The 16,339-nt window shown below is 42.5% G+C and overlaps 1 protein-coding gene across 1 annotated transcript in view; it reads left to right on the forward strand.

Annotated features, from left to right (window-relative positions):
* The first annotated feature begins 1,431 nt into the window (after window positions 1–1,431).
* Gnai1 (G protein subunit alpha i1) overlaps window positions 1,432–16,339 on the forward strand; it is a 77,128-nt gene continuing 62,220 nt past the window's right edge. The window contains exon 1 of the mRNA XM_059257247.1: window positions 1,432–1,572. Within this exon, the coding sequence (XP_059113230.1) occupies window positions 1,455–1,572 (118 nt within the window). The 5' untranslated portion in view covers window positions 1,432–1,454. The remainder of the gene's footprint in view (window positions 1,573–16,339) is intronic.

Below are 16,339 nucleotides of genomic sequence, written 5' to 3' on the forward strand. Positions count from 1 at the left end.
GAAACGTTGAGGCGTTTCTTAGAATTGCCTGTCTTGTGCCCAGCAGGTCTGACCCTATAACAAAACGGGAACCCACAAGTTCTGCCTGCTCTGAGGGGTCCAGCCTGTAGCTATTGTGCCCGTGTCAGCTCAGACATACCTTCAAGACCGGTTTTCCAAACGAGTTTTAGAAAATATGATTTTCAAATGGGACCCAAAGAGCAGTTTCCTAATTTTTACCTCATCAAGGAAGGCATTTTCTTTGCTAGTGGCTCCATGTTAGTCAACATTTTTTTCTGTAATCAGTGCAACTGACAGGGAGAGCCCAGAGCTGAAATCTATGCTCCTCGCCTTAGGCTGGGCGAAAAACCTCCTAGGCCTAGGCCTGGAGCTGGAAGGATGGACTACAGTGGATCACCTGCTCATTGACCAGCAAGGAAGCGAAGGCCTGCAAAAACGAAGGACATGCCCACGGGCACAGGAGTTCCCACACGGTCATAAACATGGCTACACAATCCGCTAGGAAATTACATGTACCACAGAGACTTGTTTGTGCGTTCTATTGCTCCTGTCATTTTTAAAACACATCCTTTGATTCTTTGTCAAACGTTTTCTCGGGTTAGGAAGAAATCCTTCAAAATGCGTTCCCTCAAGAAAAGGAGGTGAGCACAGATCAAAAGGAAAGCTAGAGGAAAAGAAAGAAGTGGCAGGGAGGAAGTGGACATAGGTAGCCCCGAGACTCCCTCCACGATTCCCTCCGGTTGCTCACCGTCCCCACCTCGGTTTCCCCAGGACCCCAGGCTCATTTCGCTCCGTTTCCCACGGTCCTTCACACAAGCCCACACATTTTGCAAACCCTTGCTTGGCTGCAGGCGCCGGGCATGCTCAAATGCCCAGGACTGCCATTCTGTTCTTGCTCGCAGCAACTTTGGCAACCGTCCCACCCGCACCCATAAGGGACAGGTACGCCCTGATCCGGGCAGCGGTCTCAAGAGGGGGGAAATGAGGAGTGGGGGCTCCCGGCTCTGGCCGGAGAGGTCTGCGAGCGCGCGGGGCGCCCCGGGGGCCCGCGCGGGAAGCGCCTAGGTCTGCGATCACGCGGGCGCGCGGCCGTCGGAGGGGGCGCTGTCCGAGGGCACGTGCGCGGGCGGGCGGCGGGCGGGCGCGCGCGCTGGGAGTGGTCGCGGGGCGGGCAGGGGCGGGGCCGCGGCGGCGCGGACGCCGAGCTCGCGCGGGCTGGGAGCTGCTGCGGCTCGGCCACCGGCAGCTGCGGCGGCGGCGGCGGCGGCGGCAGGCGCGGATCGCGGAGTGTCGCCGGCGGGGACGGCCGCCCGAGGCGGCGGCGTGCGGGCTCGCAGACCTTGCCTCCAGCTTGCCGGAGCCGCGGACGTAGCGGGGCCGCCTCCCTCCGGGCCAGCCTCTGCCCGCGCTGCCAGCCGGCCCCGGCGCCGAGGGCGCGGCGACGCTCGGCCACCATGGGCTGCACACTGAGCGCCGAGGACAAGGCGGCCGTGGAGCGCAGCAAGATGATCGACCGCAACCTCCGGGAGGATGGCGAGAAGGCGGCGCGCGAGGTCAAGCTGCTGCTGCTGGGTGAGCGGGGCCGTGGGGCCGGGGCCCGGGCCGGGGCACAGCGGGGAGCGAGCGCGGCATCCCAGCCCCTGCACAGCGCAGGCGGCTTCTCGGCCGCGGCGGTGACTGTCGCGCGACCCCACGGGCAACGCGGAGCGTGGCTGGGCGGCGGAACGCGTGGGAACCCTGTCTTTGAAGTTGAGCTCTGCCTTCCCTAGATGAGGGACAATTCTGAACCTAAAAGCCGAGGAGGACCCCCTTTCCACGGACACCCCGCGGTGAGAGGTGTGGTGCGGCGTTGTGCTTTGCCCACGCCGGGAAAGTGCCACGTTGGGTGGCCTCGGGGCGCCTTTTGTGTGGCCTCTGTGGGGTCCCAGTGATCTCGCCTGTCAACTTCGTATGGCGACTCAGTGAGTGGGAAAGGGCGCTGAGTAGATTTTCCTGCGTAAGGACAAGAGCTGCGCTGGATGCTGGATTTTGCCTGGGTGGGGGATGGAAACTACCAAAGTTGGCTTACGTTTGCTTGCATAGTAGGAGACGAAGATGCTTCGCGGGGGGAAAAACAGCCCTGACAGGTGCCAGGGTGCTCATCCTCCACTCCAGGGTCCCCTCTCCGCTGCGGTGCATGCTCCAGTGAGGTTGGACAGGTGCACGTCAGGCTTTTTTATTCATTCTTAAAACTGTTTTGCTGAAAGCGGATGTGGATGTCTTTCTTCCAGTTTTTTGAACGGCGGGGGGGGGGGGGTGAGGGGCGGGAGTGAATCCAGATTTTGATAGAGCGATCTATTAGGAAAATATTCACAGGTTATGGCTTTCAGATTTGTGAGTCAGGGTTTCCTTTTGTTTGTTTTCCTCCCACACTCTAGGTATTTAGGCAGATGACAGATTTCTTAGAATCTTCATTTGCACTTCCAGCGATTGTTTGTCTTTTTCTAACAGTTGTGATAAAAGAGAAATATCACTGCACAAATCTGCTTTTTAGTAAGCTCCTGTTTCATTGGTTTAACGACTGCAGAAAGATGGTGGTTATTTCTTTCTTTCTCCATTACTAGTAGGCTTAGAAGAAGCAAACTTGGCATGACTAAAAGTAATAATGATCTGACTCATTTTGCAAGCAAACTGTGAAATAACTTTGCATTTTAAAGAGCTGGGTGATATTTTTCACCCTCTACAGCCTCCCCCATAAATCTCTCCCTGTAAATAAGATTGGCCTGAGTTTTTCTATTAAAAAGATACTGTGTTTTCATGAGGTCAGTGCGTTTTTAGAGTATTGACCACGGGAGAGACACAACTTGATACTGAACCATGTAGAGGCCCGTTGGGTGACTTACAATAAACATGAAGTAAAGGGATTAGAAAATCCTTTTCCTGTGATTTCAGTGCACCTGCTTTGAATCTCCTAGTGGATTGCACCATAGTTCTTAGTTGGAGCTGCCGTCCACCATATTTAAAGCAGTTCTAAAATGAGATGCTTAGTGTGGCTTATCTTTAACTAGAAAACCATGAAAGGGTTGAGAAGTAGGATTTTTGCTTCTGCAGGGTACAGAGAGCATGGTATTTCTTTTTAACACCGTTAGCATTTTGAACTTGATAATTTCTTTCGGTTCGGGTGTCCTGTGTGCTGTAGAATGTCAAACAACATTGTTGACCTCCACCCATTAGATGCCAATGGCTGCCCCAAGGTTCTAATCTCCCAAAATGTTGCCACACGCCCCCTGGAGGCAGAAATGTAGCCTCTGCTGAGAACCACTGTTTTAGATGAATAATAAATAGAGTTCAGTGCGTAGCATACAACTGAAGTTGATCTCTCAAACCATCCGCGGTGAGGTAATGAGAGCTGTACCAGAGTCTGATTTTCAGAAGCCATGCTGTTCTTATTCCTCCAAACCAGTGTATTAGAAAGATTCCAAATTATAAAAAACAAACAAACAAAGGCAAATGGGTTCCTTAAGTGTTGTTTCTAGCTTTGAGTTTTTCCTTTTCCCTACAAGTGTGTCTTTTGTCTAGAATTCCAGTGTACCGCTGTCTTTTTCCCCTCCGTCCTTTGTTTCACTTCTACGCTGTCCTGTCCTTTGCCAGAGTTCTGACACCTCGTTCCTATTTAAAAAAAAAAAAAAAAAAAAAAAAAAAAAAAAAAAGCTGGTGTACTTATTTCACAAATGTTAATTCTTGTAATACTTGAAATATTTCCCCCCCCCAAAATCAGACTTTAGCTGTGAATTCTGACCTTTGATCCAAGTTTGGTTACTTAAGACTGTGTGCAAGTTGCTCCATGGCACACAAAAAAGCTGGTCGAGTGAGAAGTAAAATGGTATCTAGGTAACCTGCGACCAATGTCACTTTAATTTTTAGTAGGGTATCTTTATCTTCAGGTTGTTTTTCAACAATTTACTTAAAGATACTTAAAGCATAAAAAATTTAAAAGTCTATCTGTCTGGTTGCATTACATTTTTCATGAAAGAATATGCTTTTTCAAACATCTGAAACATGTTTAAAAGAAGATTCTTGAATGAGATTTGTAAATAATTAGTAATTATTTGGGCGCTGGGTGTCTGATATTTACTATTTAAGTTATAGGTGTTCACTGTCCCTTAAGTACAGTGAATTAAGCAAATAGAGAGGACTGAGTCTGGTCTACTGACCTGAGGGGATCAGGTTGGGGTTTTGTTCACTTAAATCTTTCACTTTACTTTTCAGCTTTTAGTATTTGAATAAGTTAAGAGGTTTCCATGAATGGATGTATACTTAGAATCCTTGCCACTATGCATGGATAATTGTTTCAGGGGAAAGTGCCTTTTTTTGAGATGCTGGAATTCATAATTTTAAGGGCCGTATGGTTATAACTAGGATGTCTTTCAGTTAGACTATGCTGTACTCCTGGTATTTATTGAATAAAATTGGGTGATGATTTTTCTAAGATAAAATGTACTAGATTAAAACAGTACAATTTTCATGAATTAATTGTTCATTTGCAATGCTCGGAGTTTATTTTCTCCATCACTGCAGTCCTCCTTATCACTGTACCCACTTTCACAAACAAACGAGCAAATCACAGCCCACAGCCCCCCCTCCTTTAGCGTGGTTTAATTACAGGCCTGGGGGAAGTCTTCTGCTGATGGCCCTCCACAGTCAGCCTTCCACTTCCTTTGCACTTGCACAGTGAATTCCCTAGTTGAGAAATTCTGGCTTGGTCAGGCTTTTAATTTTGCATTGCTTTATCTTTTTCCTTACTGTTGGCCCAGAGCCTCGGTTATCAAAAAGGCTGTTTCCTTGGACAAGTAGACCTGCCGTTTCCAGCTGAACTGTGTGTTTCTCAGTCCCTGGTCGATTTGCGTTAGTGGTTATTCTAATGGAAGCCACTGCTTGGGTAACTGTGTTTTGAATATGTTGAGTTTTTCTTCAATCTTCCACTGCTCACCCAACGCGACTCCCTACCCCCAGGGCCTCTGCCTCACACAGCCTCATTGCTAAAGATTTTCTGCTCCTTCCTTTCCCTGTGGCCCTCTTTCCTATGCCGTCTGCTCCATCTGAAACCTTTCTTCCCTTCTGCATTGCCTGCAGAGTGAACTTTTGTTTGAGACCCAGCCTCCCTCCACCTCCATCTTCTCAGGGTTTCCACTCGTCCTAAAGGAACCGTTAACACAGATGAAGCCTATTTGAGGTTGATGTCCAGTGTTTAGCCTTTCACCCCGCCTGAGTCCAACTGCCGTGAACACAGTAGGGGGCCAAGTCCTCATGTTTTCTTCGTGTTCTGCACTTTCTTCACTGTCCCTTTACTTTGTCATGTGTAAATGTGTGCTAAATTATGTAAAATTATGCAGGAATATATTCTTCATAAATTCCCAGTATCTGCAGCCAGTTAAAGGTAAAGAGCTAGTAAAAATATGAGACTAAAAGTAAGTGAATGGTATCCAAAAGCAAGTCCAAGGCTGTAATATTTAATTTTCCACTCAGCGTATTATAATAATAAGTGCTAGAAAGTGATACTGGCAGTGTATTGCAGCAGAATCTATTGCTCAGCTGCCCTGGTGACCTAGGCGTGTTTATTTTTATTTTTTGTATTTTGGTAGAAGTAGATCTTCTGCTTAAATGTTTATTTGGGGCACTTTTCATTTAGAACCTGAGGCTTATGAGAAGTATCAAGAGCAGGAACCATAAGGCCTGCCTTATAGGATTGAGTGAGTGACTTAGGATAGAATAGACACCTTCTAGAATTTGGTAAAGCCTACAAACGTTGATTGTAAGCCTTTAAACATCAAGTTGAGTACCCAGCCAGAATCTGAATTTTTATTTTGTTGTTTGTTCTCATTGCCTGGGAGCATTTAAGACCAACAAATTCACGTGAGAGGAATGGAGTGTATTGGTCATATTCTCAGGTCACATGTTCCTTGGTCACATGTCTTAGCATGATTTACCCAGTCTGTGATTCCCTGGGGTAAAGCACGGGTGAAGTTCAGATCCCAGGTGGCATTTGAGCCTTTGAACTAAGGTTAACTGAGCACTCATTATGCTCAGGCTGCATTTTGCCATAATTTGTTAAATGATGGTTAGAAATCTTAACACAAAAAGAAGGAAATAATTTTAAAGTAAATGTTTATTAGTTTATATTAAATGGCTTCAACCTGCAGCAGCTTTAATATGGGCTTCTGGAGGGTAGAATTCCCAAATGGGTTTTCATTGGATTAAAAAGGATGTGGGCAGGATGTCTCTTCGGGAGATCCTAGGGGTTGCTTTGCTTCCTGACTTTCCTTACACACTCTAGGGGCAGCTGTATGTTTTCATTGGCTTATAGCAGCCCTCTACGTTTTCAGAACCAGCAGTGGCCAGTGGGGATTTCCTCCCCTGCTTCTCTTTTTCACTTATTACAACTTTATGATTATATCAAGCTCTCCTAGAAATTCCAGGCTAACAGACCCACTTTAATATTTATAATTATACCTGCAAAGTTAATTTTACCAGATAAGGCAACATTCACAGGTTCTAAGGATGGGGCTTGACTTTTACTGAACCTACCACAGCCAAGTGTGTAGCTCCCAAAGATTCAAGTCTATTCTGCATATAAAATGTCTTCACCCCATCATCATCTCCAGAACGTCTGCCCTCACACCACCAGTGGAAATGCCGAAGCTTCTAATTGGGTGTGGGTGAGATTGCAGGTATCATCAGCAGTTTGTGGACCTGCCCAACAAACAAACATATAACAAGTTGTCAGTTCCAGAATGTAATGATGGAACAAGAAGAGGTCATCAGCTCTAGATACACCCTGCTGCCCACCCATTCAAAATGGAGTACATAGGGAGCAAGAAAAAGGAATCCTTCTCTAGCACTCCCAAATGGCACCAGGTCCAGGGAGCAGTCTGTGGAGGGTCTGCACTGAGAGATGCTGCACTCTGCCCTTTGCTCTTCTCTCCTTAATGGATGGTAGCACATGTTGGCAGCTGGTAGTCACATCATTCTGTTTCTTGTTCATAGAGCTTTGATGGTCTTATAGCATTATTTCATTTTTTTTCACAACATACTTGTGAAAAGTATGTTTCTCATTTGGTTATACTCAGCAAGGAGGAAAAAGCTAACCCAAACAAAATACTGCTGCAATAGTGTAATAATAGTGATCTGTTACTATTATTATAATGCATAAAAACATGAAGTTTTTTCATCTGAATATCCAAGTTGTGGTTTGTAAGTTGGCTCTTCACAGGACCCAACTCAATAAGCTTTCTAAGTCTGTGTAATAAGGGTTCCCTTTACTCTTGTTCCTAGCAAAATGGCCTTCCTTTCCGTGCTATTGTTCTGTGCTGCCTTCACAGTTCCTGTGTGTCCCGACAGAGTGTGCCTGAGAACTTGTAAGAGGACTTTTAAAGAAAGCGATCGTGCTTCTGTGTTTCTTCTGAACCCTTGCTAGGAGAGAACTCCATATAATGTGTATACAGAGCACGCCAGGACAATTTGGACTGGATTGTGTCAGGTGTGTGTTATAGCAGCTCCCATCAGCCAGCCACCTTCATTGAAATTTTATGTATAATACTATGAAATGGATAGTAGTTGTTGTAATTTATATACCTATGGAATCCTAAAATCACTGATTTCTAACATCCTGTATTGACCCCTGATACTATACTCAAATTGTAATGTGAAAGATTAGCTTTTCTCTCTCCTCTTTCTGGTCGGTGAGGTTTTTCGTGGTCATCTAGTCTAAATTAATTATTTCTTCCTGATTGCACCATACTGAAATTGCAGACTTAAAAAAAAAATTGTTGGTTGCCTTGCTCTGTGGGTTTGGCTTTCAGAGAATGAATCCCGTGGGACTTGTTTACCCTCTCATGGGGTGGCCTGTAGTACCCTTCTCTTCATTATTGGTAAAGTGAATACATATATGAGTCAACATTAAGTTTGACTAGTAGGCCTTATGTGGAAAGAATTGACACATCTGTGTTGTATCTGGGGTAATTTGAATAAATTTTGACCCAGTATGTCCCCATTTATCACACACACACACACACACACACACACCTTGCTGGTTAGAGTAACTAAAACTCAATATGTTACTCATTACATAGCTATAAAAGTTAGTTGGTGGTAGACTTGTTGCATGATCAGAAAACTACTGTGTGACTCTTGGTAAATAAAGTGATAGGAGGGAATGTGTTTTGTTGGTGTTTATTCTCAGTACTTTGTTTTGGACAATATTGTTACATGACTTCTTCATGTTTGACTGTATAAAATGTATGCAGCCACATAAGGAGGCATGTCCTATCATAGCTGTGTGTCACCTAGGGTAATGTGATGACCAGCAGGGTATGCTGAGAACTCCCTCCCAGTGTCTTCTTTTTGTGTTCCTTGTCTTTAAGTGGTAGGGATTATTATTGGTGGCATTTATAAAGTATGCTCTATGCTTTTCTTATCAGTCTTAGGCTTACCAGTCATGTTTAAAGAAGTAATATATTTATATTAAATACCAAAATTTCCATAGGCAAAAAAGGGGAGAAAGAGAATAGAATTAATAGTATGGGGATGCACTTCAGTTTGGGGGATTTTAGTGTTACAGAATGCCTATGGCTATAAATTTGCCAATTTCTGTCATGTTTTTCTGAGCATATTTGATACTAATTGCCTATAAGCTCTGTGTGGTATAGCATCCAAGTGGGTCCTATGCTACCTGTGAATAGTGTTCATCCCCTTGGTTTATTGAGCTTTTCAGGGAGGTCTCCAGAATGAGGCCAGATGATCAAGAACTCCCAGGGCAATTGTTTTTCTTGAGACCTTAAGTAGTCCACATTCTTTAAGCTTCCATTTTTTTAAATAAACACTGAATAATAAATATATCTAGCTCATGGGGCTGGGGACAGAATAAGTTAATGTACTGAAGTTCTCAGAAAATGGCACGAGTTCCTAATAGAAACTGTTACAGACACTGGAGTTTCAGCCCCGCCTTATAATTTGAGCCGTTTACTGTCTTATACATTAATCGTTTTGTTGACTTTCTTAGCAAAGATGTGTACATAGCAAGAACTTCTAGAGGTAAAAATCAATTTCAATTACTATTTTCTGCTCCTACCACTGATTCCTCGTGGACCTTGGATTTCAGTTAACAGTCTCTTCTCTGGTACCACACCAGGGAAACATTTGTGAGATGAATTTTAAGAAATTGGAAGACTTCGTAAATGATTTTACAGTATTTCTCTTCCATGTTATTACTCATTGATAAAATAAATGCTGTGATTTTTTTTTGCTTATTTTCATTTTAGATTTCTCTCTCTCTCACTCTCTTCTTTCCTTTCTTCCTTCCTTCCTTCCTTCCTTCCTTCCTTCCTTCCTTTCTTCCTTGTTTTTGAAATAAAACAAACCTGTAAGGCTTTGGACATCATTTGAAACATCCTTTGGACAGATTCAGAAGAATGTGCCTTTCCCTGGGGGAGTTGATTATATTCAAAACATTTTAAATTATTCTGAAAGTTACCATATTTTTGATTCCTGAGATTTTTTTATTTTATTATATTTTTATTTAAATTTTTATTCATTTACATACCAACCACAGTTTCCCCTTCCTTCCCCTCCTCCTGCTCCCCCCATTTCCCCCCACCCCACCCCCATCCACTCCCCAGAAAGGGTAAGGCCTCCCATGGGGAGTCAGCAAAGCCTGGCACATCAAGCTGAGGTAGGACCAAGCCCCTCCCCACTGCATCAAGGTTGAGCAAGGAGTCCCACCATTGGATTCCCGAGTTTTTTTTTTTTTTAAAAAAAAAACTCTAGACCTACCCTAAATTTACTTTTTGGGGGAGGAGAGGCATCTGTTGAAAAGTGGTAGTAGCCTTTATTTTAAACTATGAGTTGTTAAACCTGTTAGTGTTGGTGCTTTTGATAAACTGTTGAGAGTCCCTTCAGGTTCAGCCTGGAGTTAGAAGGAATGAGCCCTGCTTGCATTACCCTCCTAAGGCTGGGCCTTGAACTTTTATTTTTGGAATTTATTTACCTAATCTATATTGTAATTCTCCTTCTTTAAAGTTGCCTTTTATTTGGCATTCTTAATGTGTACTAATTCTGTGTATCATGGTGTTTTACAGGCACAAGCCATATAAGTAAAGCTGTAGTGAGATCATTATAATACAATGGGAGTTAGAAGAAAACTCTTATATGATTAGTGGTTCTGAGGTTAATTCAATTTTAAGACTTAAAATGCATTTTTATATGTTATAAACATACATCAGTGACTTGATTTTTCACAGATCTTTGCAGTCACTTGGAACAAATTGTATCCAGGATGTGTCCTGGCTGGTTGGTAAATCTGCTCTGTTGATGGGAGACTTGCACTCTGCATCTGCCTTCTCCTTCATCCTCATCTGCCTAAGCAGCTGTGCCTCTCACCTCCATCCTTTCTGGCATCCTCACACTTCTTCAAGACCCCTGTGTCCTGGTCCTTAGACATTTTCAACTCATGCTAGTATTAAAGTAATATGAGGCAAAGAAAGCCGTTCATATATTTTTTACTGATTTTAAATCTTTTTCATAATACTAGATTATTTCTGGTTTTGCTTTTACATTTTCATAATTTAGTCAATTATGGATAGATTTTTTCCTTTAGTCAATTATGGGTAGATTTTTTTGCATATTGAACTGACGTGTTCATGAATGTTAAGCAAGGTTATATACAGAGGATATACCAGGATATACAGAGTTATATCCCTATATAAACCTTTTTTTCCCTCCCTCTTTTATTGAGTTGGAGTCTCCAATAGCCCAGGTTGGCCTGAACTCCCTGTATATCCCAGATAGGCTTTGAACCTTCCTATTTCAGCTTCCCTAAAATAAGCTGGAAGTATAGACATTTGCCACCATATCTCACTAGACTGTGGATTTTTTAATGAAGTGGCTTTAAATTAAATACTTTTTTCACAGATCTGGAACCTTGAGAAGTATAACAGACACCCACGTAACCACACCTATCGGTATTTATTTAAAGAGGTAATGTCTTGTGTCTTTTCTCTCCTCTGGGATGAAATACTTCATAATTGGGTTGGGCGTTTCCATATTTCTCTGTGCTCCTTCTGTATCCTCATTTCATCTGGTCAGTGATAACCTAGCCTGCCTTTTATATTAATTTATATTAATGCTGACCTTTTAGTGGTGCCATTGTTGCTGGAAACCATTTCTAAACCCTTAAGTTTGCTTGTTTGTCTTTTTTATTTTCCAGATTTTTAATCCCCGTCTACATAGTTTGAAAAGTTGAGGGGGTCTGCTGTTCAGTGTCCTGATGCCATTTCACAGTAGAGTATGTCCCCTTGTAGCTACTTTCCAATAGTGCACATGGGACAGTGCATCACCTGAGTGAGCCTTGTGCATATTGGGATGGTTCCACTCTCCAGTCAGTCCTGTGGAATGCCAGGAGAGGTTAGGGTTTTCTAAGGTTCCTAACACCATATGTTCAAGGCTGAAGACAGTATTTCTCATCCTTTGTTTAGACACTTTCTCCTCCCCCCACTGTTTTTCCTTCCATAGTTTATGGTACCATCAATCTTTGATATGTTGTTAGTTGTGGAAGTTCCTGGTACTATACTGGGGATCCTTATTGACTTTCATGTTGAGATGTCATCAGTGGCAGCTAGGGTAATTCTTACCTATTGGAAAACCCCATGGAATTGTCACTGCACCTGCTAGTCCACTATGTCTTGTTTCTGCTTCAGCTGGACAAGCCTCTCTTTCTGTCTCAACCGACTGTTGTGGATGCTATGTCCTCCCCAATTACTGCTTTCCTCAGGCATCCTGTTGTGCAGGGTCATTATGGCGGATCCAAGCTCTGAACTGTCTTGAGTGCTCTGCATTTTCTGGTCATTTTGACCCTCGGGAATCACACACTCTGCCCATTGCTCACAGGTTCTGTGAAGTCGGGAGCTGCAAGTTCAGCCCTTCCTAGCCACACTTTCCCACCAGACTGCATGGAACCTTTCTTTCCCTTGTCCTGCTGGTTACCTCTAGAACTTTGGCCCACAGGAGAAATGAAGAGAGGTCTGACTCTGCCTTGCTTGTCCCCATCTGCCTTCTGCCTTTGCTACTGATTACCTCCCAAGCTTGTAGGCTTTGCCAAGAGGGTTGCCCGGGAAAGTAGGCCACTTGGATATTCTTCCATCTCCATCTGGATGACACTCCTCATATCTGCTTCTTTCCCCATTATTCTTCTAAGTACAAAAAGGAAAAAAAAAACCCACACCAGCAGACCAGTAGATTTCAAAACAAAACATTATCTTCTTTTTAAATATATATACAAATATACATATATATATATACATGTGCATGTATATATATTCTTCTCTCTCTGTCTCTGTCTCTCTCTGTCTCTGTCTCTCTCTCTCTCTCTCTCTCTCTCTCTCTCTCTCTCTCTCTCTCTCTCTCTGTATGTGTGTGTGTGTGTGTTTGTGTGTGTGTGTGCGGTGGTATGAGCATATGAATGTAGTTGTCAGTGGTTCCCTCTGGAGCTACAGGTTGCTGTTGGACACTTAATTTGGATTCTGAGAATAGAACTCAGGTTCCGGTCGACAGAGCCCTCTCTCCAGCCCTTGAATATTATATTCTCTGTCGTCTGCTCCAAGTTAGGTCTCTTTTGTAAACAATTTTTTTCTCCTGAAATTCTTCCTCTTAGCCATCCCTGATATATCACAAGTGCCAACCCCATTTTTTTAGAACTGCTTTTCTTAGACTTATAACATGCATACATAGATGTGATTAAGCTCTCAGATTCAGACTGTCACTCACAAGGTATAGGATTTGGTCCAGATTCTGCGTTTTTTTTCTCAAGCTCCCAGGGGATCCAGATGCTGCAGGCCCATAGGTCAGTCCACATTATGAAAAGCACAACCCTAGAGGAAATGATCCGCCTGGCATTTTTATAGTTATCCTCCTCATAAGTACTTTTCAAGCCTTGTCTTTTTTTCTCCACATTCATGAAACTTCATATAATCTTATCAATAAGGTTTAACAAGCACCTTGTATAAAGTGAGTCCTCATTTTTTTTTTACATTCACCTGTGTACACATACATATTTGTCAATGTCTCTCATGCTTAAATATTGTTATGTTATAAATTTCTGATCTGAATCTGGAGACTAATTTGAGTAGGACATTTTGAGGAAAAATAGTTCAGTGTTATTCTACATGGAAACATTTACTTCCTGAGGACTGACCCAAAATTATAATTAGTGACAATCAATCTTCTATTTCTACATGTGAAAGGACTTTCAAGTGAAGTCCCTTTGATGATAAGATCATTCAGGTCTGGCTGGAAGTGCCCTCATAATGTTTTCATGACTGTTTTCTTGGGTTGACTTTCATGATGAAATGACTTTGTTGGACATAAATAAAGGGCAGTTGCTCTCTGGTTAAATGCTGTGTCTTCATCGTTCTTGCTAAAATCTGGATTCCCAATGTAATGACTAAGCATGGGGCCCACGGGGGTCTGAAGGTCTGGAGTTCAGCAGGGGCATCAGGCCTTCATCACAGGATGGAAGTAGACAGTGACAGGTTCTCCTCATGGATGTCCAGCTTCTGGAACTGGGAGGAATAGATACTTCATTTTCAAAGCTGCCTAATCTGTTTCTGGTGTCAGAACAGCCCAAACTAATTGAGACTTTTGCAAAGTGTGAGGATGCTAAGAGTCAGATGATGAAGTTTATAGTAACTGAACTTGAAATGATTGATCATGACATGTTTTTCATAACTAATATTTTTCTAATCCAAAGTTTCAGCATGCTTTTTATTGCATCTAGAAGGGAATTATGATCTTATAGCTTACCCTCTCATTAATAATGTTAAGTACTGATGATCAGACATAGCACATGTTCATCAGCTTCTTTGATTTCTGAGTATCATTTGTGGACTGGGCTTTACTTGAAGTTAGTCACAACATCTGGTTCTTAAACACATGTAATTCATTTAACAAGTATTTATAGACTGCCAACTCTATGACTTTTCAGGCTCCACATATCTTGGAATGGAACAGTCTTTGGGAAGCTAATAAGAGTTAGAGAAAACAGTCTTTAAACATTTGCCATCAAATAAAGCAGTCTAGTTATTTTGGCCTGCTGTATTCTAATCTATTCCACAGATACGTAACTGCTCTCATGTTAGCGATTGTGGTCTTCCTATTTTGTTGTAGCGTAGTCTGCTGCCTTGGTCATACTTTGTGCCCATGATCCTGGGTTTTGTCTTTGAATTCCTAGGTTAATGGTGTTGAGCTGTTACAAAGTTCATGCTCATAGGCAGATGAGAAGACCTGCCATGGTGCTGTAATACTTCAACTCTTACAGAGGGTGCCAGGTACCCAGATGTTTAACTTCTTGTTTTCTTGGCAAAAATATTTCATACATAAAACCAGATTTTGGTATTGTAGGCCAATACCTGTCAACTTGGGTACCTCCTCTTCCTGTGCTACTGTTCCCTGAGGCTTGCTGCTCCTCTTTTGGAATGTGGTCCGCACCACCCTCCTTTTCCATTTTTACCTGAGTCTGTCTGCTGCAATAGTCTCTGACCTTGTCTTCCTACCTGCATTCCTTCAGCCTCTACAGCCTTCTGACTGACAGCTCTGATCTTATCAGTAGCTTCTCAGAAGTCCCTGGTGGTTCCAATTCCTTACAGAACACCACCCTAATTATTAGCATGGTATTAAAGATTCTGTGTGCTTTGGTTTCCACTCTGCCTCTGCATATTTCCCATGACTCTGCTTTGCCACGCTTGAGCCCTTCCCAGGTTTGAATATGACGTCAAGCATGCCAGACGTCTCTGATTTCTCTCTGTGCCCTTATCTTGTTCCTCTTTCCAGGATGCCTTCCTGCCTACCTATCCCAGCCCTGCCTGTGTAAAGTCATGAGTTTCAATATTGAATGCTGGATCCTTAATAAAATAACTTCTACTGATTCCTGGTAATGATTTAAATGTATTTCAATATCATTTGAATATATCTAATTATGCAAACATATGATTAGGTTGAAGATTTAGGTGACTACAAAGCCAAACAACTGCATACAAACTACAAAGTGGAACAGTTTCGCTAGCACCACATGCTCTGTGCTAGGTGTGATGTTGCACAGGCCTGGGCTGCTTTGCATGCTCCGTGCCTACTCCCAAATGCCAGATGGTTCTGCACTCTCCTTTTATGCCTCAGATTGCAAAACCCTCATTCCTAGAGTAGTTCTACCTTCTTCAGTAGAACAAATTCCTCCTTGAGGCATCATCTATGATAGGAATCAAAAGGCTTATTACTGTACCTCCAAGTAGCTCCTTTTTTTGTGTTGATATGAAAAAAAAAACCCAAAAGCAAAAAACACAACACAACAGGCAATCTAAACCTAATTTTAAATTGCCTAAATTCAAATAATCAGTTAAAACTACTAAGTCTGTTTGTGAGCTGTGATCTGTATTATATGTATCCAAACCTGTGTCTAGAGTGGATTCTGCCCTCAAGAAATTTAGTGACAATGAGAACAAAGAAACCTTACCTATAGAAAGACAGGATGAGAGATGGGAGTGAGACTGACACTTGTATAGGAAGGGACCTGAATTTCAGCTTGAGAGCTGTTAGCCATTTAGCCTTTCAGCTTCCAAAAGTGATTGACAAGTCTTCCATGTCTAAGGGCTGATAACTCCAGTTTGGTTTCCAGCACCTAAACTGGATAACTTACAATTTCCTTAACTCCCAGGAGTTATTATGCCCTCTGCTGGCCACTAGGGACATCTGTACACATGTACACATACACAAACACATATACACATAGGTATATTTGTATATTTATTTTATATTTATATATAATACTTATATATAAAATAAAGTAAATCTTTTTTCTAAATAAAGAGCATATTGTCTGTTTCCTTTTCATTGATTTTTAAAACAATGTGTGAATATACTTTACTGTTTATTTCTTAATCTTTTTCGTGATCCATGTTTCCTTCAGTTTTCTAGAGCTAGTGTAAATAGTGTTAGTGTCATATTACAAAGCAGCAAATTGAGATTGACAGTTCACTTATTTGCTCAAAATATAAGGACAATGAACTGCCAGATTGGGTCTTACATTTCTTCAGGTCTGACTTGCATTTTTTTAACCTCTTGATGCTGTTTTTCTAAGTACTTTGCTGTGGTAGAATCTGAGAAAAGCTTCCTTATATTATTTCAAAATGTGGACATTTGCAACCATGAATGTAAGGGTCTCTCACTAATGGGGACAAGGATTGGAAGAGTATATGCTAAGCACATATTTATTGAATAAGTTAATAACAGTGATAGCTGGTAAAATAAACAAGCAACTCAA

The sequence above is a fragment of the Peromyscus eremicus genome, chromosome 3 (genome assembly GCF_949786415.1).
Source record: "Peromyscus eremicus chromosome 3, PerEre_H2_v1, whole genome shotgun sequence".
NCBI classification, from domain to species: Eukaryota; Metazoa; Chordata; class Mammalia; order Rodentia; family Cricetidae; genus Peromyscus; species Peromyscus eremicus.